This window comes from Salmo salar, chromosome 06 (genome assembly GCF_965601325.2).
Source record: "Salmo salar chromosome 06, fSalSal1, whole genome shotgun sequence".
In the NCBI taxonomy this organism is placed as follows: Eukaryota; Metazoa; Chordata; class Actinopteri; order Salmoniformes; family Salmonidae; genus Salmo; species Salmo salar.
In genome coordinates, this window is record NC_138296.1 from 39,007,328 (window position 1) to 39,017,099 (window position 9,772).

Genomic DNA, 9,772 nt, shown 5'->3' on the forward strand with positions numbered 1-9,772 from the left:
CCCTACCTATATCTACAATACATAGCTACCTCAATTACCTTGTTCCCCTGCACATCAACTCGGTAGCGGTACTCCCTGTATATAGCCATGTTATTATTTACTCGTTATTATTATTTATTATTCACTGCATATTTATTCCTCGTGTCACTATTTCTATTTGATATATTATATTTCATCTTTAACTCTGCATTGTTGGAAAAGGACCAGTAAGTAAGCATTTCACTGTTAGTCTAAACCAGTTTATGAAGCATGTGACAAATACAATTAGATTTTAGATTTGATTTGAATCTCTATTGGGGAAGCCCCAAGCTGTATCCACTTTTGTCCCAGGCTTTGCCCCATTGTTGAAAAGCCTACATACCCCTCCCACAGCCTCCTCTCTGCACCTGGGTCTCTTGCATAATCGACAATCTCCAGATGTCATGGTAACTGTTTCCAAGGTGACCAATGAAAAGCAAAAGGAGGTGTTGGTAGATCAACCCCTCTACTTTAACCTTTTACCTTTGCTAGAGTATAACACAACTACTGTTTTTATCGTTCCAAAATTGATAATACATGATACATTGATTGTTGCACTGATTGCTCTACTGGACTGAACATGTAAATGAAAACAGGCAGGACAGACATACGCATGACTCATGCAAGCACAAGCGAATGTGTGCGCACACACAAACACAGAGCTATATTGGCACCCCTATTAAAATCTATAAATATTACTTTTGTGATATAGTATAACACTGATATACAGCAATGTTCAATCACAGGTTCCAATATGACTTATGGGCTGGCTGTGGACAGTCTCTTTTCAAGAGTGAGTAGATTTACATTGCAAATCCTTAAGTGGTCTAAACAGTTCAGGCAAACAGAGCCGACGGAGTCTGTTTGCATCACTCTCTACGTAGTCTATGTACATTTATGTGTCTGCATTTTTGGAACGCGATGCAAACGGAGCTTGGTCGGATCCGTTTGCGTAGACTGTGTAGAGCCCTTTACAGTGGGTATCATAAGTATTCACTTAAGAGACTGTCCCCAGTCCACCTGGTCGTGCTGCTGCTCCAGTTTCAACTGTTCTGCCTGTGGCTATGGAACCCTGACCTGTTCACCGGACGTGCTAACTTGTCCCAGACCTGCTGTTTTCAACTTTCTATCTCTACCGCACCTGCTGTCTCTAACTCTGAATGATCGGCTATGAAAAGCCAACTGACATTTACTCCTGAGGTGCTGACCTGTTGCACCCTCTACAACCACTGTGATTATTATTATTATTTGACCTTGCTGGTCATCTATGAACGTTTGAACATCTTGGCCATATACTGTTATAATCTCCACCCCGCACAGCCAGAATAGGACTGGCCACTCCTCAGAGCCTGGTTCCTCTCTAGGTTTCTTCCTAGGTTCCTGCCTTTCTAGGGAGTTTTTCCTAGTCACTGTGCTTCTACATCTGCATTGCTTGCTGTTTGGGGTTTTAGGCTGGGTTTCTGGTTTCAGACATTGACTATCTCTTTAAGCATGCTGTGGATTATATATTAAACCACCCAGATACAGTCGTCCTTCTGACCTGAGCTGCAGGACAGGAAGGAAACTGATCAGGGACGTCACCATGAGGCCATTGGGGATTTTAAAACAGCTACAGAGTTCAATGGCTGTGATGGGAGAAAACTGAAGATGGATCAACAACATTGTAGTAACTTCACAATAATGACCTAAATGACAGAGTGAAAAGAATAGAAATATACAGAATACAAATGTTCCAAAACATCCATCCTGTAAGCATTGCTAAAGTAGGGCAAAGGAATACAATTTTGGCCTAAATGCAAAGCCTTATGTTTGTGACAAATCCAGCACATCACTGAGTAACTGCCTCCTTATTTCCAAGCATGGTAGTGGCTGCATCATGGTATGGGTATGCTTGACATTGGCAAAGACTGGGGATTTGCTTTAGTCTGCTTTACACCAGACACTGGGAGAGTAATGTACCTTTCAACAGGACAATAACCTAAAACACAAGGCCAAATCTACACTAGAGTTGCTTACCAAGAAGACAGTGGCCAAGTTACAGTTTTGACTTAAATCTGTTTGAAAATCTATGGCAACACTTGACAATTGTTGTCTAGCCATGACCCCCAACACCTTGACAGAGCTTGAACAATTTAGAAAATAATGGGCAAATATTGCACAATTAAGGTGTGCAAAGCACTTAGAGACTTACCTAATAAAACTCACAGCTGTGATCGCTGCCAGAGGTGTTTCTATCATGTATTGACTCAGGGGGTGAATACTTATCTAATCAAGATACAATATATTAGTGTTTTATTTTTCATTAATATAAAATAAATGAATTTTTCTCCACTTTGACATTAGAGTATTTTGTGTAGATCGTTGACAAACAAATTACAATTAAATCCATTTTAATTCCAATTTGTAACACAATAAAATGTGAAGAAATTCAAGGGGGTGAATACTTATGATAGGCACTGTATGTGACAACAACCTTCAGACACTTAGTTAGTGAGTAAACCTGTGGGTGAACAAAGTGGGAGTGAACTACAAGCTCCTGATGGATCCATAACTGAATATTTAGAGGGTTTTGTTATGCCAACCAAAAGTATACAAATGTAAAGATAGTTTTATATGAGACACTTGTTAGAACCCTTAACTCACCTGTCAAACCTTGTGAAGTCTCTAAATGCAATCAATGTTGGTTTTTCTGTCCAATTCCATGATTGATGGCCACACAACTACAATCACTATGCCCTTGGATCTGAAGCTTGAAGACTCAAGTGCAACAATAATACACACAGAAATATGGGTGTATTATATTTACTTGCTTTAGACTTGGTGGAGGACAATCACATCACCCCCAACGAACTTTTGCACTATGTGGACACATGAAGATGCTGATGCACTTTCACCTCATAATAGCTAGCCCATTACTAAAGGCTGCCTTGATTTTGGTTGGGGTAAGTCTTACATGTTGATGGTGTTTGAAGATAGGGCTAAGACTTCGTGAACTTTGTCATGAGTGTAGAAAGGTACGATGTTGTTCAAGTAAACAAACAGGCTAAAGGCAGCAAGATGAGATTCAGCACCATGGACAGCGGCGGGAATAGGAAATCTGAAATTCAGCACCTGGGCAATGGAGAGCGACTGTCTCGCGCAATGGTCACTCCCCAGTCCACACTGGGTGAATCCCATTTAATAGGCTAGAAAGACTATTGATAATGGTTCAGATGCGAGGAGCTGTAGTTGAGGATTTTATAGAGAATACCATGGCAATGCTTTTTTATAACAGAGACATACTACCACAGAACCTCTACAGTGCTATGTGGACGCATGGAGGCGCTGATGCACTACCATGCCCATGAGATGCCAATCTGCAATTTTATGGGGGACAACTGTCTCTGGCAGCCAGGGTACTTGTAGATTGTAATCAGACATCGAAATATCTAACGTCATAGGTACCACGTTCAGGTAATTTAGCTGATAATATAATCTCGTGACATTTTTCAGTAGACAAGCAACCTTGTAAAACCAGCTAATCAGCAGTCAGTAGAAAGGCAAGATAGCTAACGTTACTGTTAGCGTAGCTAGCTAACAAACACATATTTGGGGTTTAACGTAATGGATAAAAATGACACAACAACATACAGTGTACAACTGTATATATACGACCTGTCAAGAGGAATGGCTCGCAATCTCAGCCCCATCATGTTAGGTAAGTGAAGCTCAGTCTCGACAACTTCCCCAGATAGTGAAGCTGTGTAGCTATAGTAGCTAGCTGCCGGTTGAGATTGATTGGGCACGTCGGCAAGCCTTTGATCCAGTTGTTGGCTAGCTAGCTAGCTGGATAGGCCAACATTACTCTTGCAATGCATCATTTTTTGTTTGTTATTAACTTGCTAGATAGTTCGCTACAACCTGCCAATTGAAGTACGTTTGAGCTTGGTTTATACAGTATAGCCTAGCTATTCAAAGGCTTATTCTTCAGAATTTCAGCTCAACAATATTGCAACGTTTACGTTAGCTAAAATGCTAGCTAGCTAGCTACACACAAGACGAGTGAAACAGGTGTGTGCGAGCTAATTTGCAGAGTCAAGCCTCGGTCACACACATACAGTTGAAGTCGGAAGTTTACATACACTTAGGTTGGCGTCATTAAAACTCGTTTTTCAACCACTCCACACATTTCTTGTTAACAAACTATAGTTTTGGCAAGTCGGTTAGGACATCTACTTTGTGCATGACAAAAGTCATTTTTCCAATAATTATTTCACATATAATTCACTGTATCACAATTCCAGTGGGTGAGAAGTTTACATACACTAAGTTGACTGTGCCTTTAATAAACAGCTTGGAAAATTCCAGAAAATTATGTCATGGCTTTAGAAGTTTCTGATAGGCTAACTGACATCATTTGAGTCAATTGGAGGTGTACCTGTGGATGTATTTCAAGGCCTACCTTTAAATTCAGTGCCTCTTTGCTTGACATCATGGGAAAATCCAATAAAGACCTCAGAAAAAAAAAATTGTAGACCTCCACAAGTCTGGATCATCCTTGGGAGCAATTTCCAAACGCCTGACGGTACCACGTTCATCTGTACAAACAATAGTACGCAAGTATAAAGACCATGGGACCACGCAGCCGTCATACCGCTCAGGAAGGAGACGCGTTCTATCTCCTAGAGATGAATGTACTTTGGTTCAAAAAGTGCAAATCAATCCCAGAACAACAGCAAAGGACCTTGTGAAGATGCTGGAGGAGACAGGTACAAAAGTATCTATATCCACAGTAAAACGAGTCCTACAGTGGGGGAAAAAAGTATTTGATCCCCTGCTGATTTTGTACGTTTGCCCACTGATAAAGAAATGATCAGTCTATAATTTTAATGGTAGGTTTATTTGAACAGTGAGAGACAGAATAACAACAAAAATATCCAGAAAAATGCATGTCAAAAATGTTATAAATTGATTTGCATTTTAATGAGGGAAATAAGTATTTGACCCCCTCTCAATCAGAAAGATTTCTGGCTCCCAGGTGTCTTTTATACAGGTAATGAGCTGAGATTAGGAGCACACTCTTAAAGGGAGTGCTCCTAACGCAGCTTGTTACCTGTAAAAAAGACACCTGTCCACAGAAGCAATCAATCAATCAGATTCCAAACTCTCCACCATGGCCAAGACCAAAGAGCTCTCCAAGGATGTCAGGGACAAGATTGTAGACCTACACAAGGCTGGAATGGGCTACAAGACCATCGCCAAGCAGCTTGGTGAGAAGGTGACAACATTTGGTACGATTATTCGCAAATGGAAGAAACACAAAAGAACTGTCAATATCCCTCGGCCTGGGGCTCCATGCAAGATCTCACCTCGTGGGGTTGCAATGATCATGAGAACGGTGAGAAATCAGCCCAGAACTACACGGGAGGATCTTGTCAATGATCTCAAGGCAGCTGGGACCATAGTCACCAAGAAAACAATTGGTAACACACTACGCCGTGAAGGACTGAAATCCTGCAGCGCCCGCAAGGTCCCCCCTGCTCAAGAATACATATACATGCCCGTCTAAAGTTTTCCAATGAACATTTGAATGATTCAGAGGACAAGTGGTGAACGTGTTGTGGTCAGATGAGACCAAAATGGAGCTCTTTGGCATCAACTCAACTCACCGTGTTTGGAGGAGGAGGAATGCTGCCTATGACCCCAAGAACACCATCTCCACCGTCAAACATGGAGGGGGCAACATTATGCTTTGGGGGTGTTTTTCTGCTAAGGGGACAGGACAACTTCACTGCATCATTTGACGGGGCCATGTACTGTCAAATCTTGGGTAAGAACCTCCTTCCCTCAGCCAGGGCATTGAAAATGGGTCATGGATGTATATTCCAGCATGACAATGACCCAAAACACACGGCCAAGGCAACAAAGGAGTGGCTCAAGAAGAAGCACATTAAGGTCCTGGAGTGGCCTGGCCAGTCTCCAGACCTTAATCCCATAGAAAATCTGTGGAGGGAGCTGAAGGTTCAAGTTGCCAAACATCAGCCTCGAAACCTTAATGACTTGGAGAATATCTGCAAAGAGGAGTGGGACAAAATCCCTCCTGAGATGTGTGCAAACCTGGTGGCCAACTACAAGAAACGTCTGACCTCTGTGATTGCCAACAAGGGTTTTGTCACCAAGTGCTAAGTCATGTTTTGCAGAGGGGTCAAATACTTATTTCCCTCATTAAAATGCAAATCATTTTATAACATTTTTGACATACGTTTTTCTGGATTTTTTTGTTGTTATTCTGTCTCTCACTGTTCAAACAAACCTACCATTACAATTATAGACTGATAATTTCTTTGTAAGTGGGCAAATGTACAAAATCAGCAGGGGATCAAATACTTTTCCCCCCCACTGTATATCGACATAACCTGAAAGGCCGCTCAGCAAGGAAGAAGCCACTGCTCCAAAACCTCCATTTTAAAAAAGCCAGACTACGGTTTGCAACTGCACATGGGGACAAAGATCGTACTTTTTGGAGAAATGTCCTCTGGTCTGATGAAACAAAAATGGAACTGTTTGGCCATAATGACCAACGTTACGTTTGGAGGAAAAAGGGGGAGGCTTGCAAGCCGAAGAACACCATCCCAACAGTGAAGCACGGGGGTGGCAGCATCATGTTGTGGGGGTGCTTTGCTGCAGGAGGGACTGGTGCACTTCACAAAATAAATGGCATCATGAGGCAGGGAAATTATGTGGCTATATTGAAGCAATATCTCAAGACATCAGTCAGGAAGTTAAAGCTTGGTTGCAAATGGGTCTTCCAAATGGACAATGACCCCAAGCATACTTCCAAAGTTGTGGCAAAATGGCTTAAGGACAACGAAGTCAAGGTGTTGGAGTGTCCATCACAAAGCCCTGACCTCAATCCTATAGAACATTTCTGGGCAGAACTGAAAAAGCGTGTGCACGCAAGGAGGCCTACAAACCTGACTCAGTTACACCAGCTTTGTCAGGAGGAATAGGCCAAAATGTACAAACAATTTAAAGGCAATGCTACCAAATACTAATTGAGTGTATGTAAACTTCTGACCCACTGGGAAGAATGAAATAAAATCTGAAATAAATCATTCTCTCTGCTATTATTCTGACATTTCACATTCTTAAAATAGTGGTGATCCTAACTGACCTAAGACAGGGAATTTTTACAAGGATTAAATGTCAGGAATTGTGAAACTGAGTTTAAATGTATTTGGTTAAGGTGTATGTAAACTTCTGACTTCAACTGTATATATATTTTAATGTGTTACAGGAAAACAAGTTGATGGCATTTGGTAAGAATTCTCCCACCTATAATTTTGTGACAATACAATTAATCCACACAATGTTGTCTTTACTGTCACTGCAATTCTTTGATTATTTTCATGTCCATATTGTAACCGTCCATTACTGTACACTCAGTCTTGTGTTTCAATTCTCACAGGCACTCAGCCATTGTGGTTTATGGAGACGAGTTCTACTTTGGAGGAGTGGGTATTTCCAGTTGCTCACCGGTAAGCCTAAAATGATGTAGTGGCTAATATCCTCCTAATATTTTCTAAGACCTACTTCAGTGTGCCCTCTACTCTTTATCATAGGTTTGCACTAGCTGACAGTAAGACTCGGCCTACATTGGTATGACCTTCAAAGAGGAGGGAAGTTAAACGCATTGGATATACAGAGAAGTTTTGGGGGTTGGTGTTTTGTTGGATAATATGGACTTTGTGTTTTAGGGGGGAACAATGCTTGGTTCCCCAGACACTGTGGTGGAATTGGGAAACACAGAGGTGACAGAGGAGATCTTCATGGACTACCTGTCCTTGCTAGGAGAGAACACATACAGGTGTGTATGTGTCACAAAAAAAGTGTTGTTTTTGGGTAACTCACCTCATACACCACCACCTTGGTGGACACATCAGCCATGAACACAACATAGCAGTGATAGCTGATTTAGACCTGAGATTTCTTTCTGTTTTTATTCTGCCATAGAGGCGACAAGTATAGGTTGTTTGAGCACAACTGTAACACCTTCACTAATGAGGTGGCCCAGTTCTTAACAGGCCGGAAGATCCCTTCTTACATCACAGACCTGCCCTCTGAAGTGCTCTCCACGTAAGTCTACATACTTAGTAGCTGAGCGACAGATAATAGTAATGCATTACTGACTTGTGTACCTCTCTGACCCTCTGGCCTGTTCCTCTGTCTAACCATTTAGATCCTTTGGTCAGATACTTCGGCCTATACTGGACTCCATCCACATCGCTCCTCCTGGGGGGAACATCATCAACGGTCGCCACAGCTAAACTGCCTGAACTGCACACAGTAATATTTAGATATGTTCTAATTTACATTTTCAAAACGGAGGTGGGTTATTGACGAAACCATGGAGGGTGAATCTCAGTGAGTCTAGTCAGTCACACTGCTTTTGTACTGCGTATGCTTGCTTTTAGTATGATTGTTTTGTAACTCCCCACCAGCAATGCTCTCACCTTTTTAGTATATTTAAAAAATGTCGATTCAGTTTTTGTTTACGGACCTTCCTTATTGCTTCTAATGGTATAATCCTGATCTGAGGGAAAGTCGCACAACATTAACTCTCTCAAATCCTCCAATATCATCAATATGATTTATAAGAAGGTTGGCGTGTATCTCAAGTCAGGGTTTCAGCTTGACTTCCAATGGACTACTCCACCTTCCACCAGATGGTGTGTGCTATATACACCTCTATGCCTTCACCTCTCTCACCTTAGTGTTAATGTTGCTGATAGTGTGATATGAATGCTGAAGTGCACAAAATCTACATTAGTTCTCTGGGTGAAGAAACAGACCATGCGTATCTTGTATGTTTTTGAAATAATCTCAGAAATGTAATTTATTATGAAATAGTTTGTACAATTTTGGGGTCAAGTTTGGGGTCAAATCATACATATTCTTGTATAATTTTCATTGGGCCATCAGTGGGAGCAATAATTCTTCACATATCTGTACTTATTAGACTAGGCATGAAACATGTGTAAAGTCCTCTTATTAAATGCATGTATTCACTGCAACTCCTAGCACTGGTTAACTATAGCATCATTCAGTAGAACAGTACAGTAAACTATATGTTCTGTATAAGACAGCACCTCTGGTGTCGCATCAGACAGGTAATTACAGCATAGCATGTCTCAAATGCCATGGTGACACGATCTCTTCATAAAAAGAATGACTCCACCAATGCTTGTATGTTTTAGAGAAGGCGACAAGGCCCTTCACCTTGGTATGTTGCTCACATAACCACCTTCAACAATCAACCTGACCAATGAAATGTATTGTACACCTCATCCCTATTTGTAGTTTTATTTATTTCAGGATCAGTTGCTGGCTGCTAAATGTAATGATACATTTCAGTTGATATTTATGAATACTATATTAGTTATGTATGGTTATTTATTGTTTTTGCACATTGTTTGCTTGTTTTGTAATTGTATCTATAAATAAAGCCATTCACTGCAAATTTTACTATGGGCGCAGTTCTGTGAAAGTGTCTGTGTTACTCTTCTAGTGTTAGGCATGCAGAGTATTGGTCCCTCAAGCTGGATTTGAAACATGTTTTTGATCCATCAAAGGAACTACAGTTCATTAGATAAATGGTCTCCATATTCTATCTGAAGCACAATTTTAGACTGACTTCTTCCTGTTTTGATGTTGATTAGATGTTGCAATTCACATGGCTGTTGTCAGCAGGACCAACCATATCACTAGTAATCAT

The 9,772-nt window shown here is 41.0% G+C and overlaps 1 protein-coding gene across 1 annotated transcript; it reads left to right on the forward strand.

Moving 5' to 3' along the window:
- Window positions 1-3,439: 3,439 nt before the first annotated feature.
- On the forward strand, window positions 3,440-8,501 carry LOC106607172 (desumoylating isopeptidase 1). The gene is made up of 6 exons (XM_014203829.3): window positions 3,440-3,715; window positions 7,295-7,316; window positions 7,466-7,535; window positions 7,755-7,864; window positions 8,011-8,133; window positions 8,237-8,501. Exons 1-6 carry the CDS (start codon window positions 3,622-3,624, stop codon window positions 8,322-8,324), a joined length of 507 nt encoding a protein of 168 aa, XP_014059304.2. The 5' UTR covers window positions 3,440-3,621; the 3' UTR covers window positions 8,325-8,501.
- The last annotated feature ends 1,271 nt before the right edge of the window (window positions 8,502-9,772 follow it).

What these genes read in the sequence shown, in the direction of transcription:
- LOC106607172 (XM_014203829.3), top strand. Translation starts at nt 3,622, where the DNA reads ATGGATAAAAATGACACAACAACATACAGTGTACAACTGTATATATAC. An exon ending in GTATTTCCAGTTGCTCACCG is followed by an intron (nt 7,536 to 7,754) that starts GTAAGCCTAAAA and finishes TTTGTGTTTTAG; the next exon opens with GGGGGAACAATGCTTGGTTC. An exon ending in CTAGGAGAGAACACATACAG is followed by an intron (nt 7,865 to 8,010) that starts GTGTGTATGTGT and finishes ATTCTGCCATAG; the next exon opens with AGGCGACAAGTATAGGTTGT.